The following is a 26,736-nucleotide window of genomic DNA, read 5'->3' on the forward strand; positions in this document are numbered from 1 at the left end:
ATGTACAATGTGTATAATAGTAAATTATCAAAGGTCAATGCAAAGTGACACAAATTATTAGTATTTGCACATTTTCACATAATAATTAGTATCCTTCCCTTATACCGTCCGCTCTGTGCGTGTCTGTGATTTCGGGTACGAGTGCAAATGTGTAGCAATACGTTTGTACTTGGGTGAGTACATAATTATGTGGTGTTAGTATAGCTACAAAGGCATGTATAAACCTCAGCTTATAAGACTTTCATTTTTGTTTCCTTTGAAATTTGAGTTCCTACGCTGTAGGTAGTGATTTCAATCTCCTGACTGTACGCGTTGTAGGTAGCATCCTTCTCAGTCTCATCCTTGTCCGAGTGTCTAAACTGTGACACGATCTGGTCGAAACTCTGATTTTTCGTTTCCGGAACGTAGAAGTAGATAAAGAGCGTCGTAAGGACGAGGAAAACGATGTAAATGATGAAGGTGTACTCTCCAATCTCCTCCTGAACGATTGAAAGAGAAAAAAATTGGAATACCTTTAATTGATCTGAGCAACTTCTTTTTGTTTTTAATAATTAAGATTCCATAAAATGAATTAAAAAAAAATCTGACATGCATATAGACATACAAACTTGTATCAATAGAATCGTTGCCACAGACAGACAATCGCCCGTAACAATATTTCAGAGAAGAGAGAGAGAAAAAAAACCCGTGCTTACTTTTCAGCTTTGCGAAGATATCAAAACTCAGTGAAATGAAAAGAGATAAGAATACGGAAAATACGAAGGAATCAAAAATATATAACAGTTTGTCAATTAAAATCTCCCGAGTGCAACACACTCTCGGCACAGAATGGAGACCATGATAATGAACAGTATAAATAGTAGCATTAAAACACGCAGATAAATGTGGTTTCTAAATCAATTCAATTATACTATAATTATTTCCATGGATAAAAACATATACATACCAAATACAAACTGATACACTTGTCAATTCCACTGTTAAACAATTAAAAAGGAGAACTAAGTACAATAGAATTGCAACTGATTGACAAATTGCCCTATACATCGACGTAAATAAGCACTGAATTGATCAGTGTTTTAGTAGTAGCCATACAAATCATGGGCGTACATACTCGAGCAGGATTCGAACCTACGACCTCCTGATCAGCGGACAGGCGTCATCTCCACTAGACCACCGAGCTTTCGCCCGACAGCAAGTGTTGGTTCTAGTGATCCCTGTAGCATGCAGCGAGTACTGCGTAATTATTAAAATTTCATGAATTTGAATGAGTACGATCGGGCCTACAAAACATATGTACTGATGATTTTGTAACGAGAAAACAAAGCACATATTGCTCTTGTATATTTTTTTAAAAGATGTATAGCTATAGCTATGGAAAAGACTGATCAACTGAAAAGAGTGGGTCAGTTTGACTCGCCTGGATTGGAGGAAAGGACATTTGAACCACAAAGTTGGCCCACCAGTTGACCTGGATGGAAATACTGGAAGCAGCAGGGCGTGGTCCCTGCGACCACACCTCGGTTGATACCACGTAGGGCAGTGGGGCTGAAATGGTGAAGGATACGGAGTTATTACGTAAGACGGGATATACATCGTTTTCGAAGTATAAATATACGCAAAGTGTCAGGAGACGTACGACATTGTCAGATTCATTTTGACAACTCGTGCAATGACATATTGACGAATAGAAAGTTACTAACATGACTTTTGGTTATTGGAAGAGAGTTTCACGGCTTAGAAGAAAACTAGCAATGAGTTAAAAAGAACTTCCATGTTGAATTTTCCCAAGCTCAATGGATTACCGTTTCTAAACACGTAAAACAAAAATGTAAAGCAACATCACAATAACAAATCAGGAACTATTTCGAATTACAGGATACCAATGTCATACCATGTATTCTAACGATACCCCACTATAAAGTGCTGTAAAGATAGTGTAGGCCGATGCTAACACACAACGCTCAACATCATACAAGGGCATATTAAAGTTAACATTGTCAAATACATGTCAGATGAGACGAAGATAATCGTAGAAGAGCCATTAAAGTTAAAACTATGGAGTATTGACGTTTTACATGTTGTATCTTCACGAAGCCACGATAAAAGTTGCAACCACAAAGTTACACATTAGAAGAGCCGAAAAATCTGATGTCACCACTTCACACCTAAATCTCCCTTAGGATTATAAGACAAAACACTAATAGAAAAAAATGATATCTCTATGGTTTATTCAGAGCGTTTAGGAACTACAACCCTTTAGACATTATTTGGGGTTATTTCGCCACAATGCAACAAGTTGATGATATTGCGTGTTTTTATATGCGAAGGTTTACATGGCCATTGTGAGATTATTGACGTGTGGACATCATCACTTCAACCTCGTCACTGTTTTGTGAAAATACGTGAAAACGTGGCTTTCCATAAGTTGTCCTATTTCCAAATTTCAAGTCCAGAAATGATAAAAAACCTCAACCATTCTGTTCGGATGACTTTACATTAATTAATTACTACCAACTTGAAGGTAATGCCTTATATTTTGATTCAACATTGCACACATACAATAATCAAAAAGAAAAGACTACAACTAATACAGAACAAAAGGTTCATAACAGCTGTGAGTGATTGGAGTGGATTATTCGAAATCCCACAGCATTGTCGCATGAAACTCAAGGTACTCAGATAGGTTGTTGAACAATTCTTATAAAATGGAATATCTTTTGATGAGATCCTTAAAAGCAACACAAATAGACCTAAATCGATAAGCTGGAATAATTTACAGGTGCATGATTAATTCTTCGGTTTCTACCAGCGCAAAATCAAGACCAATGAGCGACAGACGTGAGACAACTTACCTGGTCCAATAGCAAAAGTGACAATGTAGATGTACACGAAGGACAATCCCATCCACTTAATCCAATCATTTCGGTCCTGAAACAATCAATGTATAAGAATTGGTCTAAGTATAACATTATTCTTGACATTTAGAAAAACAAATGTTTGACATCGTAAGTCCTGTGCACATAGTTAAGTCAACAAGAACGCATCGCAGTGCAAACATTTTTCTGTTAATATTGCGATAATGTTTTGAGGTGAATTATTGCTTGTGTGCTGGGCAGCACTGCGACTTTCCAAACTTGATCTATCAAATACTCATTTTATTTTTGTTGCTGTTTTTTTTTTTTTTTTGTGAAGGCCGGTTTCTTACTATTTCCGCGCTAGATTTAGGGCATAGAAATCAGACAGGGTAGAATCTGATGTACCTTAATGAATTTATGCTAAACTGGGAAAACATGAACTGACCTGTAATCCATAAAGTAGTCATGGTATGATCAACAAACAGAGCAGGTATCGTTTGATGCAAGAATAGCGGGATTATTTTATCGTCAGGTATATTGTTCAACTATTAGGAATTCAGTGGATGTGGTGATATGATCGTTTTCATCACATGAACATCACGTCCCTAGCATGTTATTCCTTGTTGCGTGCCTATGATGTCACTTTTTTAAACATTTGAAATGGTTACTTTATGACAACACTTCGGCCATATCAAAACCTTTTTAACATCACCATTGTGCACTTCCTGAATGGTAAAGGTGATCTATTCTTTCTGCATTACAATGAAATTAACAATAATGTCATTTTCGATATCCATGTAGGACGTCACGACAGATGAAACATGGAGAAAAATACAGTCGATGCTTGTCCGTCGAGTGATTCAAACTGTGCAAACTTCCATTAATATTTGTGTTAAGTCGGCCCTATTAATTGACAATGAGGCAAACGCAATATTCTTTTTTTAGTCTCCATGCAAGACTTCGACTGTTTTGGCGCCGACTAGTCATTCCATTGCACTACATAGGGGACAATAAGGACACTCACGCACGTTATTAGTTTTGGGTATAAGAAGTTACAGTTTACACCAAATGATTACAGGACTTACCTGGAGAGCGAGACAAACTGTGAGCCCGATGAGCCAAAATGAGAGAAGACTGAACGGATAGAGCAAGAGAGGGCGTCTTCCAAAACGTTCGACAACCAGAACCTGAAATTACAGTTGTTGTTGTTGTTGTTTAGAATAGAAAAAGAACAGAGAGAAAAGAAAATGAGACCATAGTAAAAGGGTCCTTTTTGAAGTTACACACATCAGCAGAAGAATTTGGAATCTTACCCCCCTTTAAAGTTTTGGCTGCTTTGAGTACCAATTAGCACAGAAAACCACATACATTCATAGGCCTACTTATCATCTTGCTTGTTTTTAAGTAGGTGACATCATAACTCTTTAGTACTTAAACCTAGATACAAATTTTAAGAGACTGACCATCATGGTCTGCGACTGTTGTTTGCAATAATCTATTGTGCATGCTGAAATTATGCATTTTTGTACTTTTTATTTGATGTATTTCTTTATTGAGAAATATGAAAATCGAAATGCAATTGAAATTGACATTATCCAAAGTCCCTGACGAAGAAAGGATTAAACCTAAAGTTCCCCTAACTCTAATACAGAGTAACCTCTCTACTTATCGGTCAGATGCCCGTATGTCGTGTTTAATTCCTTTCAACACACAGCTTCGGTACAATTGCAATGACATTGGTGATAATAGGTAAATAACAAATAACAATGGTGATAATGCTCGGCAAATAATGGTCATGTCTTAAAGAAGTCCAAGAAAGCTCATTTCATGGTTTCATGCCGTATCTGTTTATCATGATTTAGTATACAGCATGGCCGGCAGAACAGGGGGCAGGGGGCTCGCCCCCCCCCCCTCTTTTTGTGCACCATACAGAGGAATACATAAGGTGTCATCAATTTCTGCCCCCCACCCCCCACACTGTTTTTAACCCGGAAGTAGTGTGAGCGCCGTAAGGTTATTTTGTCCCGCTGAAGACCTTTTTTTCTTTCTTTCTTTTTTGCTTGTCAGCTGAAGAAACCCGGAAGTGGAAGGAGAAAGATGAGCTGAAGACCTTTTTTTTTTTTGCTTGTCAGCTCATGAAACCCGGAAGTGCCCCTCCCCCCCCCCCCCCCTCACTTTTGAAAACGCTCCGCCGGCCCTGTACAGTAATAATGAACCACTTATCTTTAGATAATCTCGTGGTTCAGTACTGCAGAAATAACCCCAGTATGTTGAACCCGGTTGGATATCTCTATTGTAAGATACTTTCGTAGAGCTCATACCCATTACACCCTGGAGCTTGGAAGGCTGTCTTACCGCGACGACAGTGACCGTAACGTTGAGGGCGCCAAAGCCGACTGTGGCGTATGCGATTTGATCTTCGGTCATGCCTGCCAGTTCGTACAGCTCGGTGGAGTAAAATATGATCTACGGGTCGGATGGGAGAGATTTTTGTGCATTGGAGCGTTTGTTTGGGAAGCATGAATGAACGGAAACGCCGCAAAGAAGGAAGAAGAAACATGTCTTTTTTCCTCTCTCATTCTCTCTCTCTCTCGTCAAAGATGATCTTCAAAAGACAGTTACAAGTGCACGCAGGTAACCTAACTTCCACAGAGATTTTCCGTCATCGGTCACACATAGGAAGCAGTTTATCTCTTCCGGCCACCCATCGAAGTGTATCAGACCGCAGTCCGATGAATCTGACTTGTGTCGGTCAACTATCAGGTCAGTGTCAGACATGTCGGGCGGTGATCCGACGAGGCAAGATCATCCGATGAGAATCACGCGCGACATATCTGACATTCACCTGTATACTCGACCAGTCAAGTCGGTTTCATCAGACAACGATCCGATGCACTTCGGTGGGTGGCCGGAAGCAACGATCTTTGTTTCTGATGAGTGACCGATGAGAACAAAATATATGTGGAATGATGGGGTATTTAACATAGGTAGGCTTAGGTGTGTTGACTCACGGCATTAATTCCAGACAGCTGTTGACCTCCATGGAGAACGATACAGATAAAGAGCGGCATCATCCACGTGGGGTCCCTCAGGCACAGCAGGTCGACCACGCCCACCTTCTCGATCTCTGCCTCGTGCTGGTGTTCAATCTTCATCTCATCGATCTCGTTCTGGACGTCGTCAGTACCCCTCAGCTTGCGAAGAGCTTTGATTATTGAGATGAATGGACAATCTTGTCATACACCAAGTAGGCCTCCAGACTCTGTAGTGTTCTTGGACAATGCTACGAACGTTCAGCCAATAAGTCACCAGACAGATACACCACGGCCATTGCCATGGGTGTGATAGCTGAAATGTGTACGTATTGCACGTCCAGATTATGACGTCAACGTAATTTCCTATTCTGTAAGAAATCTGAAATGTAATATAACCCCTTCGAACTTTGAACTTTAATTTGTTTCATTAAAGAAAGAACCTAACATCATGTACAGAACAGAAAGAACACAGATCAAACATGCACAAACATGCACTACAACGCATAAGTGTATGGTAATCAATATGAAGCATAGAAAATACAAGATACGCGATGTTTAACCAGGTTAGGGCCTATTTTCCCAACAAAAGGAAGTGAAACAGTATCATTTATAGTTACAGAATAAAACAGATAACATTACAAAAAAAAAAGTACTAAGGAATGCACCATATCAGTTTTAACCGTGAGCTACTCCCACCGCACCAAACACCTTAAATTTTTCAGTAGCAATGATTTCCGTTTAATAAGAAAGCACTAGGAAAAGGAAATTGGCTTATAAACACATGGCTATTGTTATTACCTTCGATGGCCTTCTGCTCTTCGCCCATCTTGATGAGAAGCCAGCGGGGACTCTCCGGGCAGAAGGGAAGTAGCACGAACTCGATGATGCCGGTGGCCGCTGAGAGACCCAGGACTGCTGGCCAAGTCTTTTCGTCGTAGAACGCGTAGAATCCTAAGGACTGGTTTTTATAATAATGCGAAGATTGTCCCATTTAAGATGACGTGTTCTAACATGTATTAGCTTACTGAGAGAGATCCAGAAAATGAAGAAAAAAGTTTGAATTTGTTTTATTTAAAATGTATGCGAATTATGTAAGTGTTTTATGTAAAATGTCTTTAAATACTATGTAGAGTCCCTCCATGCTCTCTTTGACGCTGTCAGTGATAGGGGGGTAGATTATGTTCTTAGGTTACAAGCAAATCAACTACTGCGAAAGAAAAATTGCGATCATGACACGAAAAATGGTAAGATCCAAAGTCTTCATACAGATTTGTATCACATCAAATGATGTCCATAACTTTGAGTAGGTGTGGCTTGCGGGTAACTTAAGCAAGAATCATTGTTTAGAGTAATTTATTCTAAACAATGATTATATGAACTATCCCCTTCCTCTTCCCCTGTCCGTGCCATTCAATCCCAGAAATTATCGTATACGTACCTGTGCGATGAGGATGCCTATAGTGATAAGAAGTTGGTGTGTGGTTGTTATGGCACCCCTCAGCTTGGTCGGTGCTATCTCGGCCAGGTAGAGTGGTACTATCGTCAGAGACATTCCTGGATAGACAAGGGTTCAGAAGTGTACGAATAAACGGATATTCTGGCACATATGCATACGTACACATAAATAATCGGGTGTACGTCACTAGACCGATAATCCACGAGTCATTCAGCCCACGAGTTATACAGCTTATGAGTCATACAGCCCTCGAGTCATGCAGCTCACAAGTCATACAGCCCATGAGTTAAAGCCCACGAGTTATACAGCTTAATAGTCATACAGCCCAAGATTTATGCAGCTCCACACAGCCCATGAGTTCGACACTAAACAAACAAGGCCCACGAGACCGACACATAAGCCCCGTGTTGTGTCTGCCGAATTCGTGGGCTGTTTTTATCTGGTGTCGAACCATGGTCGAACTAATGGACCTTATTTGCCTACTGTCGAACTCATGGGCTCTATGACTCGTTAGCTGCATGACTCAAGGACCTGTTTTCAATGTCGAACTCGTGGGTTGTATGACTCGCGGGTGTTGGACTCGTGGGATGAACCCCCAAAATCAAACAGAAATTATAATTTAGAGTTTAAATTTTCATGTTTAATCGTCAACCAGTCAAGAATGGAAGAGAGAAACCACGAAAACAAAATGATGATCACAAACAAGTTACATCAGGTGTCAGTTACATATTTTGTTGTCTCCGTGAGGAATTATCTTATCAAGATGCAATCAAAGAGACTTCACGAATATTATTGGCCTGCAATTCAATTTCATATCAATTTATTTATTTTCATTATTTTTTCATGAAAACATAACACAAAATTACAGGAATTATATATGATCAGGAATTAAAATACCGTGATCTTATATTATGATCTTGTACTACTATCAAAAATTGAATACAGTGTACTATGATCTTATAATCAGGAATTAAATACTACGATCTTATCCTTTTGACCGCTTTCATATGCATAAGAACACTTGGTTTGTTTTGGTGTGTCTTTGTTACTTCCATTCCAATTTTCCCCACGTAGCAACTCTCCAAGTCATGATTTTTTATCTCCCGTGGTCAAAGAGCAGCCATACCGACGCTGAATCCTATGACGAATCGGCCGATGATTATCATCTCAGGAGAGGAAGCGACCTGGCAACATCCCATCAGAAGGGAGGCCACGATGGAAATGAAGTTGTTGTAAATCAGTCCTCGGTTTCTATGGAAATCAGTCAAAGATCGGGGCCTTGATATGTTACAGGTGAATTTCTTCTTCTTCTTTTTTTGGCAAACCAAGCAACCTCGAGACAAAAAAAAAAACACTTAAAATAAGCATATCCACAGAATCCGAAGATTCTTGACGAGTACAACTGAGGTAAAGAAATTACTAATCAGTCCTACACCCACTCTGAACGATACTAAACATCAAAAAGTGACACAAACCTCTTGGGAGGTTTCCAAGGTGTCCAACCAACCTTTCCATATCTTTTTACTATTTCTAAGATTGTCACTTCAGTAAATTGATCAGAAGATTATTGTTTTAATAACCATTTTCATGCTAGGACTTTGCGCAAAATGGCAGTCCGATCGAGATCTTAGTATTGGAATTAAGGAAATTCGGACTCATCACACAGTTATGTATGCTGGAGGAGGCTATACCTCCCAAAATAGTCAGCCCAGTAACCGCCGGCGAGTGCACCAAGAGCTCCCCCGATGCAATAGATGGAGACGATAGTTGACCATAGCCACGTCAGACCAGTGTCGCTGATCTGGACACCCCCAGATCGCAGGAAGTAAGTCTCGTTCACAAAGTCCTGGATGAACTGTGACGAATGAAAGAAGACAGAAATGGGGTGAAGAAAATTACAATTTAAAAAAATAAACGCTTTTTTATGTATTGGCAATGGTGGGCAAAGAGAAGTCCAAACAAATAATGTAATTGTGTTTGTGTGTTTGTTTGTTTGGTTGTTTGTTTGTTTGGTTGGTTGGTTGTTGGATTATTGGTGGAGATGTCTCTTTGAAGAACTATAATAATACTTTAACGAGTAGTGTTAATTAACCTTTACGTCGTTTGCAAGATATCCATTATATTTTTCGATAAATTAGTTGATAGACTTCACCCAAATCATCATACATCTTTTTTTATGTATAATGGGATAATTCAACGCCTTTTTTTTTTTTTTTTTTTTTTGTCAAATCACCTTCCATTCAACCTTTACTCAATCATGCAGGGAAAAAAAATTAAATCAAGAAATCCAAAAGAAATAACTGTTTTTTTTAACTGCACTGAATAAGGAAATTGTTTCTACCCATCCCCTTTCATCCCATCCTTTCAACCTTTAACTGCATACCAATAGTGCACTTACGAAACTTTGGCATTCTTTTACTTCATTCCATAGTGTAGTCATTTGGAAGACCACGTGCCACCACTCAGTCAAATAACACTCTTCAATCATACCTCAAAGACACATTATTAACTTGTCTCCTCATCCACACCACCCATCGCTTATTCTATCTGCCATAACAAAACTCTTGAATTAATGCGACCACGCCAATTTACTATCTTCCATTTTAATATGGAGTTTTAATGGCACTGCTCACCTAAAAGGCACAATAAATGCGATTTCTTCTCTAGTCTCTTCAAACCCCACTACCCCCCAACTTTCTTATTCGGAAATATAAGACCAATGGTTCATTTCCGAAGGTTCGTTTTTCCGAAACACCCATGATGTGATGTTCGTTGAAAAGGGGTTAATTAATCCGAACATTTGTGACGTTATTCGGAAGGTTCGTTGTTCAACAGGTTCATTAATCCGAAAATGAAAATAAAAACAAACAAACTAACAGCAACATTTCGCTATTCTGAAGGTTCGCTAATCCATAATTGAAAAGAAGGCTCATACTAGCAAACTTTCGGTATACGAACCTGAAGTGGTTTTCGGATTAACGAATCTTTTGAATAACGAACTGTAACTCCCCACCACCAATTCTAGACGTTCGTTGTTCGTATAAGGTGCGACCACGGGTACTTACCACTGACGGAGCTGTAATGACCCCCTGGTTATAGCCAAACTCCATGGAGGATCCGATGGAGACAGTAGCTGTACACAGAACGAGCCATGATGTTAGTTGAGCCTACATAAGGACAGAATTAAAGTAATTTGTTTGATATCTTCTTTTAATCATGAATTCATCCGTTCGAGTAGTCATTCACTTATTATCATGATTATAAGATTTTTGTTATAAACTGATTATATTACTACTTTTTGCTTCACCTTGTTTCATGATTGTATCAAACCCTCGTGAAATGGTTGGTAATGATAATGACTAACAATATAAATAAAACGTAGGTTTGGTTGGTGAATACGTTTAGTTTCTCACACCCCCCCCCCCCAAAAAAAAAAAATCTTAGAGATTATATCATATTCTCTATTGTTCACGCCAACGAACACGAGTAGCACACGTGATATAACTCAAGTCTGTTATGAGACAGTAAACATTTTGGTTTGAGATGAGGGATTAAAGTTCATGACTGCATACTTTTCCTATAAACAGAACATTTGTGGAAATATTTTGGTGACATTGAACTATAACGTGCATTGCACTAAGGGCAATGTGCTACAGAATACATAAGTACATCTTTACACCATACTAATTGCACGTATATGCAGCTTTCTCCTGCCAGGATAAATACTCTAATGATTGATAATGCAGCATTATGTAACTGAGCGATGCCATAAACGTTGATAAAGGAGTCGTTAAAGGGTTTATATACAAGATAGCATCAGATAAGATGAACCGTGAAAACCATTTGGGTCAGTTTCAACACATTAAGCCGAGATTAGAAAAAGAATCACAGGAATAAAAACATGAATCAACAGTTTGCCCTCAAACCCTTTTTAGCGACAAAATTTTGCCACGCCTTCTGGGCCCCGTTTTATCAAAATATGATATTGATTTTGAATGTCCTTACCACACAGGCTGTCATAGACTTACAGCTGAAATCAATATAATCGATTTTAACTCTTTATGAAACAGGGAACAAGACTATTCTAGACGCTTTGGCTTCATACATTGTCATGATCAATAGCAAAAGAAAACATAAAAAATACAATCTTGTTTGAGATATGAGTCTGTCTTATAGGTAGCATCAATCAATTTAATGTTAACAGAATGACAATCATAATGTCAATAACCATGATGATAATGATTATGAAAATATTGAAAACATGATGCGATCTGTATCCATTCAGTCTGACACTGCCATGCTACTAATCTCTAAATAGCTCTGGTTCTAGCTTGTTTAAAAAGCAATGTGAGAGCTTCGATATCAGTTTTGGGGAAAGTGGACAATCATGAAGACTCTCTGAGAAAACGAATACGTCTTGATATTATATTTCATTGTTGTTATGATAATGATTGTGTGGCTTCTAATACATGTATCTTTCATCCTTATCTAATCACAAATGTATTCATATTTACAAATGATTATCCGTGATCTTATGATTACTCAATCATAATCTTAAATCAAAGCCTCGTGTGATAATACTATCCAAAATGAAGTTTTTCACTGTCATACTAATTATAATGTAGCTTCTCTCTTTTTTCACATTTTTTTTTCATCTGCAATTTTCAGTGTAGATGCTGTAACGTATAGGAATCATGATAATGATTGTATTCAAAAGCAATGGCATGCATGACATTTAAATTTGTGCATCATCTTGCACCCTCTTTACTAGCAAATAAGTTTGTTATACATGATACAGTAGCCTAACGCGTAACACGCAACTCGCACCAGTGCAAACTTGAGATCCCGAGATGTAACACCGAATTTTACAGATCATTTGTATGCAAAGCGGTATCTCACTGGAACAATTTGCCATTGGAGACACGATGTTCACCCAACTTAGGTTTGTTCAAAAGCAGATTATGATATGTGTGAGTCTAGAGACACGATGTTCCCCCAACTTAGAATTGTTAAAAAGGAGCTTATATTAAAATATGTGTGTTTTAATATCGATAATTTTTTTTACACAATGTCTAATACCTTCACATTTTTATCGGCTGTTGAAATTGTGCAATAAATGCCATTGTTCATAGTTTTTCCAATTCATTTTTCTTCATTTAGAAACGTTGTAGTATTTACATGTCTTGAAAATTGTTCTATAAGCGTTTATGTTTGATTTTTGATTGTATTGAATGTAAATATATATCTTTTCTTTTTTCTTTGTTTGTTAGTAAGTGTAATTATGTGTTGTGTTTTAGGGCCCCGATGAAAACAAGCCAGTGCTGACTTGGGCCACCCTTTTTAAAGATGTGAAATAAATAAAATAAATTAATAAATAATCATGCGAAAGTCTTTTAATGTTTGTCAAGCCAGTTTCTCGTATGTTCTTTTTTATTTTGTGACGTTTGGAAAAAGACTTCTTCAAACACTGCGCTTTGACACAAAAAGAAAACCAACTTGTATTAATTATTCCAACATTTAATGTCTCGAGCTCTTGGTAGAATGTTAAAGGGATGGTACAGTTCCAGTTTAGATGGGGCTTGAGGTTTTCCACTTTTTTATTGTGATTTTTTAGATGAGAAAACTCTTAATGTTAAATACAAAAGAGCATATAATTCTCAGAGAATTTCAAAGTTTATTAATATTTCGATGAAGATTAATTTTGAAATGCCTGAAATATCGAAAACAAAGTGATCCTGGTAAGAGGTGGGACCCACTCGTTATTAGGATTACTTTGTTTTTCTTTGCTTTTTGATATTTCAGACATTTCAAAACCGATTTTCATCAAATGAACTTTGAATTCCTCTTAGAATAAATTTGTATGCGTTTTAATATTTCATTAAGTATTTTCTAGGTATTTCTTCTTTAAAAAAAACCCTGAATTCTTACTTCAACCAAAACCTTGTCATCCCTTTAAAGTAGCATTTATTTTGGTCTGCAGGACTAGTGCCTTAGTGGGCGTTTACCGCGTTGTTTATGATCCATTAGCAGAATTTTTTGGCTCTGCATTTTTTTTTTCAGTGTTTATGAAACAAAGTTCGCGAGGTCAAACGTTGCATTCGGTGTCGTCCAGTGTTCGAACATTTTGTAATCAATCTTTTCCTATATTGTGATTGTCATCGCAATTTGCATTCACCGATCAATTCAAGCAAGAGGTCCACGATCGAGGTCTAAAATATTGAACGCTGGTTTCACGCACGCGCAAACGCATGCATCTACTGTATAATTATAAACGAATAACAAGTCCGTAAAGGCGTGATATAGAAGAATAGAGCCATTTCTAGGTTTGGATTATTATTTCATGCATTTATAGATAAAGAGTTCCCTTCTAAAAGTTGCTAAATCTATTCTTAAGAGAAATGTATTCGTTTTCAGTAGTCCCGTACAGCAAAGTGTACAGTACACTCTTCACTGTGCGAAAATGGAGAAGTCAGGCATTGAAAGATGGCTTTTGTCATTAAAGGTGCCATTTGATGAAAATACTTCTTAAATGAAATTGAGGTGCTATACTCTAAGCGTTAGATTTACTCAAAGACGAAAGATTCCCGAAGAACTTTCCAGTCTCCCGAGAAGTATGGGTATCAATAATTATGATAAGTACTTATTCAACTTCTGTATTCTCAATTACAAGGACCGTTCATTAAATTTTATAATACGATAAAACGGTGGGATACATATCTTGGATCCACTTTTTTGAAGTGAAATATGTTTGTGTGAATCATTCATGTTGGTGTTTATCCATACGTTATTTAAGACAAAGCAGCAATATTTTCTGTGTTCATTGTTTACTATTTCACATTTCATACAATATCACACTCCATTTGATTTCAAGATAGAAGATCAACACAAGACAGTCAATTTGAGATTAAAAATAAACATATACATTGTAAATAAGCAAATGTGAATTACGTGTAACAATAGATGAATCTACTAAACAGCAGAAGCTTGTAAAATAATTATATAGGCTCCATAGTAATGATTTAAGATATAGCAGAATGTGTTGGTGACGGAAAATGACGTAACATAGCGAACACAAAATGTAGATAACGTATATTAAGGTTACATCATGCACAAAATAGAACATCATATAGCGTTCATAAGTAAGTCCAAGATAACAAGTGTATTGTAACAATGTAGTCAGACAAAATTAGTCAAACAAATTATCAACACTATATATATATATATAACACTATATATCTTGGATTTTCTTTGTTATATAGTAGTTTGTAATTGTTTACATTTTTTTCTTCAGTTTAAGCCAAGTATTATATTCCCAGTCGTAACCTGTTTACAAACAAAGTCGTCGGCGTTATGAGGCAGGAGAGTTAATAAATGGGCCTCTTGAATGCGCCAAAGTTCAGGGTTTATCTCCCTATCACCTCTTGTGGGGTAGACTTTAATAATGCGCTGGCACTTGAGTTTGGGGTATTATTTTGGACTATGTCTAATTACACTGTATGGTGATCTATTGCAAACATTCTACTAATTGCACATCAAATTATAGGAGATAAATAATGGGTCGCTGGTGTTCTAATTGCCTGTATCATTGCCTGTATCATGACTGTGTTTTAACCTCCACCCTTTTGTAATCAAATTATATTGCTCTGTGATAATTTACCTTACATTCTATAGAAGACAACATCATACTCAAGAGGAGAGCGCATTAACCGTTCATTGCAAACTGTGAACAGAGGACATTACATGTAGCATATAGACGAATTTTCATTTCTGCATGAATTCACAGCTCTAGAAACTAACCACCGATGTTAAAGGGATGGTACAGTTTCGGTTGAGAAGGGATTCAAGTTCCCAGGACTTTTTAAAAATATATATACTATTTTTTTCAAGTAATGAGAAGTCTCTTCTGACAGTAAGAAAGATCATGTATTTCTAAGAGGCATTCAAAGTTCATTTGATTAAAAAAAAATGGTTTTGATATGGCTAAGATATCCAAAACAAAGAGATTCTTATGAAAGGTGGGACATTTTGATATCTCGGCAATTTCAAAACCGATTCTCATGAAATAAATTTTGAATTCCTCTTAGAATAATTTATTGTATCCTCTTTAACATGTCATGAAGTGGTTTCTAAGTATCTTACAAGTAAAAATCTGAATCCTAGCTCACCTCAACCAATACTATACCATCCCTTTAGGAAAATAATGAGAAAAAGAATGATTGTAAACTAGTCAAACTGACATTCAGTGGATCTTTCTCACCTGTTGCTCGTCAGCATCGTTAGATTTTCAATTGAATTGAATTGAATTGAATTGAATTGAAATGAATGATTGTAAACAAGCCAAACTGAGATTCAGTGGCTATTTCTCACCTGCTGCTCGTCATCATCTTTCAATTTTCAATTGAATTAAATTGAATTGAATTGAATTGGATTGATTTGAAATTGAAATTCAATTGAATCAAATTGAATTTAATGATTGTAAACAAGTCAAACTGAGATTCAGTGTATCTTTCTCACGTGTTGCTCGTCATCATCTTGACAGTTTTCCTTCTTATCCTGAGATTCCTCTCTTTCCTTTATGGCTACTTTGTCCATGTCGTCGTCCTTGCCAGGTATATATCCAGTACAAATTGACACCGAAACACTTTTTTTGATGAAGGGTGTTGGTGAGTCCTACTGAGTTGACAAAGATATACACCAACGCCTAGTCAAACCTGCACGTCTTTTGATATACCCTAAACATGGGGGTTCCTCCCAGCTTAAAAATGTGGGACACGGGACGATCTTTGCACCTTTTCGAGGACTCTAAGAAACATGAGATTAAAAAAAAAAAGAAACGTGTACCTTGTGTATTAAAGGCTGCGCTGGATATCGGTTTGGTTTACCAGTGGGTGTATCTCTGTTTGACATAATCTCTGGGCTACTTTGTTGTGGGGTCACCAGAGTATAATTTGCTGGGATAATGATATATTCGATCTAATGTCAGCCAAATATTAGCTTCCACACTGCAGCAGCTACTGTAGTTGTAATTTCCAAGCGAACTTTGAACAGTTAGTTCTGTCTTGTAGCAAAAAGGACAGAAACAAGAACCCTCTTCCCAAGCCACAGTTCCCCTTGAAATGGGTATCTTAGAATTTCAACCTCTGCAGCAAGAGAGGAAAATTAATAATAACCATCGTCGAAAAGTGTCCTTAATCTTGACTTCTTCATCAGTCACATTCTGAGTGACAAATAAACAAACTTATAGGCCTATTTCCATTTTATCAAACTCTGTTGACGTTCTACTTGTGAATACATCGAGAGGGAATTTTCGCTTTGTTGAAAAATAATGATCTCGCAGTCTTGACGGTGTTAGTATTCAAAGCACACCACGGCACGCACGCACACACATACTTTGTTTATTTTCCTAGTTCACATCGCTTTTTCCAAACATACAAACAATACAATGATATCAGAAATCCATCAGTTTAACAACAGTGTATTAAACGGATTAAAAGAGTATGCAAAATTCGACTAAATTTATTTTTAAAAAGAGCACATCTTGTTAAACAGTAATTCTCTGTGATGTAGAGAACATAATGTTATAAGGTTATAATGCGTACCCATGTTGACTTCTGTTGATTTATGTTACCCTAAACATTCCTTATGTGGCCATGATTATATATATATATATATATATATATATATATATATATATATATAAACTCCTCAAGAAAACTTTGGAAATCTGACTTCAGTTGTAAACTGCTCCAGTTTGAAAGCACTATACAATGCATGCTTGATATCAATAGATGACTAAGATTATTAAATTTTCTTTAAAATGATATCCAACTCATTATGATTATGCTATCAAATAAAGGGCTGTACTCAAAAGTGTCTGATAAGGTTTACATTGAAAAGATGCAAAATGAACAAGATTGGTCCTTATGAATGAGAATGGTCGTGAAGAGTAAATAGAGAACAAGTACTTTTGTGTTATGTCTTTTGTTCTCAACTGGCCAGCCATGAAGGCAAATTTCAATAGACATCTTAACTTCACATTCAAGTTTGCAGTGGTTCCATGACAGGCAATTTTGTAGCTCATCAAGTTTCATGACTGTACATCATGCCACGTGTAAGCAATGTTCAAAAAGCCCGCGCCATAGGGCAGATTGAAGCTGAGATTCTTCAAAAAGATGACAACGCAAGACCACATAGAGCGAGACTTGTGCGCAACTTTCTCGATAGAGAGGGCATCACTAGAATGGACTGGCCTGCATACAGCCCCGACCTCAACCCCATAGAACATCTTTGGGATCAACTTGGCCGAGCTGTGGGGAAGAGGGTCACAAATGCAACGACATTGGCAGGACTCCGTCAGATACTGGTTGACGAGTGGAACGCCATTCCCCAGCAGCGAATCACGAAGCTAATCAACAGCATGAGGACAAGGTGCCAGGCGGTGGTGCAAGCTTTTGGGTCGTCCACCAGATACTGAGCCCCGATCATGTTCATTGACCATATAAAGACAAATTGACATAAAGTAAAGACAAAATAACGACAAAATGAAGACAAAATAAAGATGAAACTCCAACAAAATCAAGACCATGCCATTTCACTTCTTTATGTCTTTGTTGTGGCGAGTTTCTGTGAGATAATGGTTTGAGTCATGATCGTTTGTGTTTGTGTGTGTGTGTGTGTGTTTGTTCATCTATTTGGTTGAACGCAAACATGTTTCACTCCATAAAATGCTGATGTTACAGTAACACCAAAGAAACAATGGGGAACTCACTCATAATGAGGAAACTCCATCAGGGACGTCAAAATTGGGCCATTTTGCAGCTTTTAAATTCTGTTTTTACCTCATATTTGTAAGCACTGCACCTTCATGTATACGATAATCATAACAAGTGTGGTATCATTTTAAAGAGAATTAAACAATCTTTGTGTGGTTCTTAGCACAAATAGATTATTTTTAAGAAAAAATAGGAAATGATTGAATAAACTCAGATTTCCAAACTTTTTTTGAAGGGTTTATACACTCAACCAAAGAAGTAAGTTCCCCCCTAGCATTTTTGGATATATCTCAAAAAGTATTTTACCGATTTTCATAATTCAAACGGGAATGGATAGGGAATTGTATTACTCATAACATGAATGGCATATCATTGCCACAAGATATCATTATTGGTGTGGGAAAAAAATGCATTCTATGTCAAAATGCATGGGAAAAAAGTTGCACTTAAGGTTATATTCTGTACATTTCCTATGCAAGTTAGCAAATGACCTTTTGAAATTGTTATGTAATTCTCAGGAATTTCTTCAGGTACAATGTGCTTCCCTATTAAACAGACTGGTGTTATGCATACTTTTTAAACAATTAGCCTTTTCAATATGAAAGTGTTGCTCGAAGCTATGTGCTTTTTAATTCCAATTTGGGTTGATCATATTAATGTGCTTATGGCCATTTTGCATCATGCCGCGTCTGCAAATTTTTGAAAGGGGGAGAGCTACAGCTTTCCTTGAAGCTTGGGTTCCGGTTAAGGAGGTGGCCAGGAGACTAAGTATTTGCCAGGGGGTTTCGCCCAATGCAATAAGGAAACTTAGAGCAAAGTTTCAGGAAACTGGAGAGGTCAAAGATCTGATTGTTTGATTATTTGTGTAAAAGTCAATGCAAATCACTATAGTGCAACTTTTTTCCATGCATTTTGACATAAAATGCATTTTTTCACACCAATAATGATACCTGGTGGCAATGATATGCCATTCATGTTATGAGTAAAAAATTACCTATCCATTCCCGTTTGAATTATGAAAATCGGTAAAATACTTTTTGAGATATATCCAAAAATGCTAGGGGGGACTTACTTTTTTGGTTGAGTGTGTATATCATATTACATGTTTAATCATCTGTCAATCACTGGTTAAATATTGATATGATTAACAGATAACATTGGAATGTACCTTTCTCGAGACTGTGCATAACTTGCATGTTTCTATGTTACTTATTAGTATTTTACGATTAACAAAAGACATTGCCTACAAATATACAATAAACCCTTAAACATGTTTAACAGTCTGAAGTGCTATTCTCAACCGTTCCTCGTTAAGGCCCCGCTCCCTTTTTAATATATAGTACACATGAAAAGATTGACCTGTTTCATCTCTGTCCCTACATATCTTTATTTCTTGCTCTTTCTTACTTTTGCTCTGTCTCTCTCCTCTTTTCCCCTCTCTTTTTCTTTTTTCATCACTGTTCATTAACCGTTTTACCTCTGTCAAGTGTCTACATGTATGTGTAGCAAGAGTAACATTTAAGAAATGTATTACGATCAATCGATTAATCAATCAATTAAATCAAGTATAGTGCAATCAAGGTTACGCTATACACACACACACACACACACACACACACACACACACACACAAACACATACATATGTATATATATATATATATATAATATATACAAAATGTGTATACAAGCGCTTATATAGTGTGTGTTATTAAGGTATATGTGTATATGTACATATTTATACAAATAAAAGATGTATCGGACGATGTGTGTTTTTGTGTAAAATACTTTATAAGAGAGAAAGAGAAAGGAGATGATATATTATGTATTGTACATGGATTTCTGTTGTCCGCCTGCCTCGCTTAGCCGCTTTTTCTTCTTCCCTCCCCTCTCTATTTTCTCTTTTATTTCGTAATCTTTGTTTTGTGTTTCATATGAAACGCAGAAGTGAAAGCAGAAAAAAAATGTCAATGTCACTTAAAACCCAATCCCACACTCGAGGAGGCATACTCTGGAGACAGAGTAATGAGAAAACAAAAACAAAACACGTTTTTAATGGTGATTGATATTGGGACTTCACACCAGGCGACTTAACTTTATTAACACAATTTGATACCCTGTCAAAACAAAACACAAACCATCAAACTTATGATTTTATATGATAAAACTCTGGCAGAAAGTTAAGATATAGTTAAAGGTACGAACTTGGCAGTATGACCTGGACAGTGAGCTAATCCAAGCCATGATTAAGTACACATCAGTCCTCTTAATAAAAGATCGATAACTTCGACAACTTATAGTCGGCATGTTCAGTCGACATGTTTGTACATTGACAATTCACCACAGCCAAAACATTTCAATTGAAAGCGTTTAAACAGCCATGAACGTACTGAAAATAAAAAGGAAAGAAAAAGAGTCAGCGTGTAACTGGAACATTTTTCCTACATTTCATCTGTTATGAAGGGTCTTTTTTATTACTTTTTTTTATTTAAAGCAGACAATACACGGAATTGTATTTTGCATGTAATTCAACAGGACATGTGAGTAATTTTAATGAACCAAATACAAAGACATGTATTTCTAATTATGATACCAAGCTGATCAAAGAACCACCGTGCATTGGCAAACTGATGAGGTATGGATGTCATTCAAGGCACAAGATGTAACATTAATTTCCTAGGCAATATATACAAATATTTGTCAATAGAAAAAAAGACCGGTTTTATGACTCTATCTCTAGGTATTAATCTTGAAGACCGTGTATAGAAAGTGTATAATATATAGTTTCTTCCGGTTAGAAATAAGGATAGAAGATGACACACGTGGCGCCTAGCTTTCTACTATCTGTGACGAGCATCACATTTGAGGTGAGGAAAGAGCAGAAAAACAAACTAAAACACGTAAGACATGATTCAACCAATTAATACAAAAAGATATTAACACATACATTGAACAATTATAAGGAGAAAATGACGTGAGAGTAAAAACATCCTTGCAAACTCAAATTCAACGTTTTTATTCTCCTAAATAACATGATTCTAAATCGTAATTGTCTCATGGAAGATTGTTCCTTTTACATGAATGTAACAAGAATTCCATGTACATTTGCGAAAAGGAAAGAAAAATCAATCACGTCAAACCAACTTGAACTGAACTGAAATGAACTGAAACCACAAATGAATTTTTCATGAATTTTACTTTATCGTAAAGCAGGCTAACTCCCCCCCCCCCCTGAAAACAAAGAAGACATAAATTAACCTACCTCTGTCGGGTATATCATGCTAGTTACGTTAGTAAGCACATCTTGCTGCGCATTGTATTGGATTTCTGGGCACACTCTCCTACAATTCTCCGGCCTCAGATCTCCAATTTATATTTAACATCATAACATCATATCGTCCTTCTGCAGCTATTGGCCATCTTCTTTGCAAGGCGTACGGTGGATGTTACAGAAGCTACTTTTAAAGGGATGATACAGTTTTGGTTTAGATGGGGCTGCAAGTTTCTACCTTATTGTTTGTGTGTTTTGTGAGATGATGAGAAACCTCTTATGAAATAGGAAAGAATAATTATGTAATTCTTAGAGGAATTTAAAGTTTATTTGATGAAAATTGGTCTTGAAATGACTGAGATATCCGACAAAGCGATCCTTATAAAATGCGACAGGCCACAACTTTTATTAGGATCGCTTTGTTTTACCTTGTTTTTGGAATTCTCAGCGATTTCAAAATTGATTTTCATCAAATAAACTTCCAATTCCCCTTAGAATTGTGTGCTCTTAAACATTTCCACAGAGTGATTTCTAAATATCATGCAAAATGTCAAAAGCTGAATCCTCGCCTCGACCAAAACTAAGCTATCAGTTTAACACATCAAGGACCAATCCTTTACAATAACCTTACCAAAGTAATGTGAAGCAATTTAGATACAATTTTTCACGCATTTTTTGTTTGTTTTTAACAGGAAAAGCATCGTGTGTACATGACCCTAATTCTTTCCCAATTCTCTTTTTTTTTAAATGTACCAGTACGTTTGTTTCCTTTGGGTCTTTCCCAATATATCTAACAGTCTATTATTATTAAAGGGATGGTACAGTTTCGGTTGAGATGAGACTTCAGGCTTCCAACGTTTTTGTTATGGTGATTTTTTTTTTAGATAATGAGAAATCTCTTATATTATGAAAAATGACAGAGCACATAATTCTCGGAGGAATTCAAAGTTCATTTGATCGAAAATGGTTTTGAAATGGCTGAGATATCTGAAATGAAGCAATCCTAATATAAGGTGGGACTCATCTTTTATTAGGATCACTTTGGTCTACTTTGCTTTTGGATATCTCAGCCATTTCAAAACCGATTTTCATCAAATGAACTTTGAATTCCTCTTAGAATTGTTCTTTAACAGTTCATAGAGTCGTTTCTAAGTATCTTGCAAAAAGTCAAAGTCTCAATCCTCATCTCAACCAATACTATACTAACCCTTTAACCTAATATTGGTAAAACGATGATGATTGTTGCTTAAATGTGGAAATAAATATTTTCAAATGAAAAGTAGATCCTCTCAAAGACAGCAGAAATCTAAATCGAATGTATATAGGGGCACAATGACGTTTGTAACTGTATGTGCAAGAGTGCTGGGGAAGTTCCCCTCTTCGTTTGACGAACTACTATCTGACTATTGCAAAAGAAGAAATTATAATAGAAAGGAGGTACCAGGAGAGTACCTACTTGATTATGTAATTGCAACAAAACACACGAAACAAACAAAAGACAAACTTTTGCATGTAATAACTTTTTCAGAAAGAAAGAAAATTAAGGACACCATGTAGCTAGCCCAACTTATGAAAGGAAAAAAAAGCTAAAGCAACTCTTTTTACACAAGATTCTCCCGCCTGGACATAATAAACATGTCATACACGTCTCCGTGTTCTGTTTTTCCTCACTCTGAAACGACTTGCTTGTTTAATACCAACTGTATACTAAAATCACCTGTGGAAATACAGTGTATCTACACGCAGTCGACTTCTTTTTTCTCAGAAAAGATATACAACCTACCATGTCTCTTCAAAAACAATGCGCCCTTTTCAAAACAACACGAAGGCAGGCTGGACCCCTTTGGATCCTGTCTAGTCGTAATTTACAAACGAAAACTGTATAATATAGGCATTATAACGCATCGTGAATGCAAATACTTCATAACTTTCTATACAGATATACACTTGTATAATTAATCTCGATGATGTATTCCGTGGTATAAAGTACATTCTCTCTATTATATTCTTCTGTTTCTCTACAATTTGGTACAGATGATAATAACCAAGATGGTGATTCTTATACCAAATGATAAATTAATTCTATGACATGTCTTGAAAGTCAAACATTTGACCTGAGGTGTTAAATCACACATCGTTGATTATGAGGAATATGAATAGACATTGTGACGTCATCGATTTTTTTTTCCTTCTGCCTTAATACGAAAAACACGACGCATATCTAACATGGCATAAGCTGGGTAGGCTTGTACACTGCAGAAGTCCTTGAGTCATGGTCACCCATCTATTGCTTTCGTCATCGAAAACTGGTGCGATTTTCAAGATGTGTTTTTTTTTTCGTTTGTTTGTTTTCATTTTCTTCTTTTTTGTGTGTGCATTGTACTAATACGATGTATGATATGCATTCTTTTGGCTCGTCTAAAAAACGTTGTATTCATCGGTCTTCTCATATTGGCATAATAAAGTTGGTACGCTAGGTACACACATTCAATGTTTCATAATGAATTAAAGTGTGCAGATTAAAGTCAAGTTGGTTCATACGATTGTCTATCCTACTTGAATCGCAACCATCGTATGTCATGAGTTGTTTTGCTTTGGTTTGTTTCTTCATTCCAAGCATTCGATGTCATTGAAAACATTAAAGCACTGCCTTAACCACTGCACAAAGTAGAGTATCCAAGAATAAGCATTTGCATAATCTCCCCACCCTCCCCCTCAGTCATGTCAGTAAAGTTTGAAGGACCAAACCTTACGAGAGCGACTTTCACCCAACCCGTTCTGTACGGGAACCTGGTGGCCTGCTTATTAAGTCTATGGCATTTCAGAATTCAGTATGAAGCGGGTTAAATGAGGGCAAGGGTAATGGGCAGGAATCACTTTTAATTTATCATTATATGAATTAATAAGTCAACAAAATCAGAGAAAAAACACATGCAGGAATAGTACATTTAGGATTCCTCCTACGGCAGAACTATTTTTGCATAAAAATATGAATTCTACTATTCAAACCTTACCAAAAAATATATTTTTGGATCAAGCTTGCGAAATGTAGAAAGTGGAAGACATTCCAATATTTCAGCCTTGGCTTGGTGTAACAGAATCCCAACTCTTAATTATTCGTAGGTTTGGACTTTTATTCTTGTTCTTTGCTTCTTATTTTCTCTCTACCCTCCCTGCCCCCTACCCCGACCCCGACCCCCCCCCCCTATTGCGGATCGTATGACGACATTTCGATTTGCCGCTTGTTCCTAGCCCCACCCTCAACCCGGTCGCGAAAGACCGATGCGATCTCGTCGAAGCTGCGCTTGCGGGTCTCCGGCAAGTAGAAGTATATGAAGGCCGTGGTGGCGATGGCGCAGACGTCGTAGATAAGGAACACGTACTGGCCGATGGCAGCCTGGAAAGCAAACAGGATAAAAAATCAATCGTTTGTTTGTTTGTTTTTTTTATCGTTAAAACAATAAGCATAAGAATTTCGTATTAACATCCGACATAAATCGAATAGATCCCTTATTAGCAACGGCAGCGGACAACCCTCATCCAGGTGGCGACGGAGAACCTCCACTGAAAATCCTTCGATTTTGACGTACATAATAAAATCAATCCATGTCTGTATGTATCCGAGTAGAACATTTATTATTATCATTATTATTATCATTATCATTATTATTATTATCATCATCATCATCATGATCATTATTACTTAACTTGGTCAATTGTTCAAGTTGTGCGATGTCGACCTATAGGCAAAGTTCATCGTACGTAGTTCCCAGTACTGGGGGATTAACAACTTATACAGGTAAATTGCTCACTTGAATTGGCGGGAACGTGAGCTGCACGGCGAAATTTGTCCACCAGTTGACTTGGATGGAGACACTGAGGGCGGACGGGCGGGGACCTTGCGACCACAGCTCTGCCGATATCAGGTAGGGCAGGGGAGCTAGATTGAGGAATATTTCAGGAAAAAGAATTACAACAACGCTTATACTCCATCTCAATATTCTCAGTATAAGCTAATACCATGAATCAACTCTGGAACGTAATCATATTATAATAAATTATGACTTTCACGATAATTGTTGGTACACAGTGTACTACCAAACAGCTATGCACAAATATGGGATGAAAGTGACTGTGTGCAAAAATTGAATTAAAACAATATAAGCATACCTCATTTTCTTTATATCCCTATGCAATCATCTTTAACCTATTTCTACTGGGACTTATGCTAGAGTCACACACGGCCGGGTCACAAAACGGGTTTGATCCGAGTGAAAATGAGCCGGATTAGTCCCGGAATGCCGGGAGGGTAATTTATGCTACAGTCACACACGGCCGGATTTCGAACCGGGTCCATAAGGAATTAAAATCGTATCGCTCAGGTTCAAGCCCTAGAGACCCGTATTGACCCGTATCGAACCGTATAAAAATCTGCTTAATAAATCCTTAACTGAATCCTTGTTGACCCCTACCGACCCGTGTCAACCCGCTTCGACTAGTACCGTAAACCTTGTCATCATCCGTTGCATGAAGGCAATGCGGTATACGGCAAGGGTCCATACGGTTTTATGCTGCGGGATACAGCGGGTCGATGCGAGTCAATGCGGTTAGAACCGGGTCAATTCGGATATCAATACGGAATTGAAGTCCGTGAGAAAATTTTGAACACGACCAAAAAAAAAAAAAAAATTACCGCCGTATCGTACACCCCGGAATCCATCAGGAATTGACACGGGTTACGATGCGGGTCAATGCGGGTCTCTACGGCTCGAACGCGGGTCTCTTCGGCTCGAACCAGGTCGATACGGTTTTGATTCCTTATGGACCCGGTACGAAATCCGGCCGTGGGTGACTCTAGCAATATCTTCCTTATCCCTGGTATTCAGGGTATGGTTTCCCAGCAATGGCTCGTTATTTGCACAAAGATATTGTGGGAATTTCCGCCTATTTCTGTCTGTTGAAAATAACGTCATGCATCACATCGAAGTTTTAGCAGTAGATGATGTTATTGAATATCGTTCAACTGCAGCGTTGTGTTTCTTAATGTATACTGCATTGGTCTTGGTTTTGTTTGAACATTGACTGCACTTACCTGGACCAATGGCGAAAGTGATGATGTACAGGTACACAAAGACAAGGCTCATCCACTTCAACCATTCATACTGCCCCTAAAGAAATACAATACAATGATTCATCGATATATGTCAAAGCAGAAACGTAATACCTTCAATCGTAGTTTTGAAAGGAATTACGAAATATTACGCTTTTATTTAGAACCTAGTGGGACTAGTTGGAAATGAATTCTGTCTAGAGTGAGTAAAGGTCATAATGGTTTCCCTATTAAC

At 37.3% G+C, this 26,736-nt stretch overlaps 2 protein-coding genes and 1 non-coding gene across 3 annotated transcripts in view; all 3 read right to left on the reverse strand.

Moving 5' to 3' along the window:
• Positions 1–230: 230 nt before the first annotated feature.
• Positions 231–16,054, reverse strand: LOC139723831 (solute carrier family 2, facilitated glucose transporter member 1-like). The gene is made up of 12 exons (XM_071635036.1): positions 15,864–16,054; positions 10,415–10,516; positions 9,041–9,204; positions 8,476–8,600; positions 7,332–7,447; positions 6,692–6,851; positions 5,870–6,063; positions 5,214–5,324; positions 3,944–4,045; positions 2,856–2,931; positions 1,421–1,548; positions 231–479 (listed from the first exon to the last, which is right to left on the reverse strand). Exons 1-12 carry the CDS (start codon positions 15,939–15,941, stop codon positions 231–233), a joined length of 1,605 nt encoding a protein of 534 aa, XP_071491137.1. The 5' UTR covers positions 15,942–16,054.
• Positions 1,111–1,183, reverse strand: Trnas-gcu (transfer RNA serine (anticodon GCU)). The gene has a single exon. It is a non-coding gene; the product is annotated as a tRNA-Ser (tRNA).
• Positions 16,055–24,596: 8,542 nt separating the features above from the next.
• LOC139723832 (solute carrier family 2, facilitated glucose transporter member 5-like) overlaps positions 24,597–26,736 on the reverse strand; it is a 28,023-nt gene continuing 25,883 nt past the window's right edge. Inside the window, exons 10-12 of the mRNA XM_071635038.1 lie at positions 26,484–26,559; positions 25,204–25,331; positions 24,597–24,788 (exon numbers count right to left, since the gene is read on the reverse strand). Of these exons, the coding sequence (XP_071491139.1) occupies positions 24,597–24,788; positions 25,204–25,331; positions 26,484–26,559 (396 nt within the window). The remainder of the gene's footprint in view (positions 24,789–25,203; positions 25,332–26,483; positions 26,560–26,736) is intronic.

Source organism: Diadema antillarum, unplaced genomic scaffold, assembly GCF_040938485.1.
Source record: "Diadema antillarum isolate AM-2024a unplaced genomic scaffold, OU_Dant_1.0 scf00000201, whole genome shotgun sequence".
Classification (NCBI taxonomy): Eukaryota; Metazoa; Echinodermata; class Echinoidea; order Diadematoida; family Diadematidae; genus Diadema; species Diadema antillarum.

Excerpts from the sequence above, each read along its gene's own strand:
- LOC139723831 (XM_071635036.1), bottom strand. The coding sequence starts at position 15,941 with ATGGACAAAGTAGCCATAAAGGAAAGAGAGGAATCTCAGGATAAGAAG. Across the intron at positions 6,852-7,331 it reads TAGGCATCCTCATCGCACAG|TCCTTAGGATTCTACGCGTT; the intron begins GTACGTATACGA and ends TATAAAAACCAG. Across the intron at positions 2,932-3,943 it reads CAGTTTGTCTCGCTCTCCAG|GACCGAAATGATTGGATTAA; the intron begins GTAAGTCCTGTA and ends TGATTGTTTCAG.